The following is a 1,213-nucleotide window of genomic DNA, read 5'->3' on the forward strand; positions in this document are numbered from 1 at the left end:
GCCTATTGCTGTGCTTTTTAATTTATTAAATACACACAAACACAGATCCATGCTGCAGCCAGAAGCAGGGTCGACAAACGCTCGCAAAAACTCGTCCAATGATAGCAGGGGACCTGAAACACACACAAAGCACCAGCAGCAGCAGCAGCAGCAGCAGCAGCAGCAGCAGCAGCAGCAGGAGAAGAGGAAGGAGTGGAATTGTATTAGGGGTAATATATATGCAAACGCAGCAAAAGTGGCAGCAGCAGCTGCTGCTGCTGCAGCAGCGATACAGATAGCCGCAGCAATAACAGCAGCAACAAGAACAGCAGCAGCAGCAGCAGCAACAACAGCAGCAGCAGCAGCAGCAGATACAACAATGCATACCTGGAAGGCTGAGCTTGTCTACTATATCCTGCTTCCACCTAAACCTCTGGGATGCGCCTTGTCTAGTTTGTACTTGCTGCTGCTTCTGCTGCTGCAGCTGTTGCTGCTGCTGCTGCTGCTGCTGCTGTTGCTGCTGCTGCTGCTGCTCTCGTTGCTCCTGAGAAGATGCTTGGATTTGTTGTACGCGCCGTTGGTGTTGCTGCTGTAGCATCTGCCTCTCCATCTGCTGCTGCTGTTGCTGCTGCTGCAGCTGCTGTTGCTGATGCTGCTGCTGCAGCTGTTGCAGCTGCTGCAACTGCTGCAGCTGCTGTTGCTGCTGCTGCTCCTCTTCCTTCTCTGCAGGGGTCGTTTCCCTTGTGGCTTGATCCTGCTCCTGAGACTGTTGAGGCATCTCTCCAGCTTCTTTATCTGCCATCTGCTGCTGCTGCTGCTGCTGCTGCTCCTGCTGCTCTTGCTGCTCTTGCTGTTGGTGGAGTTGCTGTTGCTGCTGCATCTGCAGCTGTTCTTGCTGCTCCTTCTGTTGAGAGTTCATTTTGTTATTTCCTTTTTTATTCTGTTTCGGGTTTGTGTTTTTTGTTTCTGCTGTTTTCTTTGGTTTGGTTGCTCGCTGCTGCCCCCTAGCCATGAAGGTGATATGCGTCTTTGTTTGGGGGTATTTGTGCCTTTTCTTATGTTGTTGTGGTTTTGTTGTGGTTTTATTAGTTTTTTTTCTTCTTTTTATTTGTATTTTTGGCTGAGTTGGAGCTGAAGAAAAGGAGAAAACGACAGAAAACCAGCAGTGATCTGCGGCTGGTCGCTGGTTGCGTCGGCTGCACCTGCCTATACACCCCAGAGTCGATGCAGGTTG

General features: G+C 50.5%; 1 protein-coding gene across 1 annotated transcript in view; it reads right to left on the bottom strand.

Annotated features, from left to right (window-relative positions):
- Positions 1–898, bottom strand: part of EMH_0086770 (uncharacterized protein) — a gene marked incomplete at both ends in the record, with an annotated part of 1,936 nt that extends 1,038 nt beyond the window's left edge. Inside the window, 2 exons of the mRNA XM_013501076.1 lie at positions 76–113; positions 367–898. Of these exons, the coding sequence (XP_013356530.1) occupies positions 76–113; positions 367–898 (570 nt within the window). The remainder of the gene's footprint in view (positions 1–75; positions 114–366) is intronic.
- Positions 899–1,213: the final 315 nt, after the last annotated feature.

Source organism: Eimeria mitis, genomic scaffold (assembly GCF_000499745.2).
Source record: "Eimeria mitis Houghton genomic scaffold, Emh_scaff6271, whole genome shotgun sequence".
Lineage (NCBI taxonomy): Eukaryota > Apicomplexa > Conoidasida > Eucoccidiorida > Eimeriidae > Eimeria > Eimeria mitis.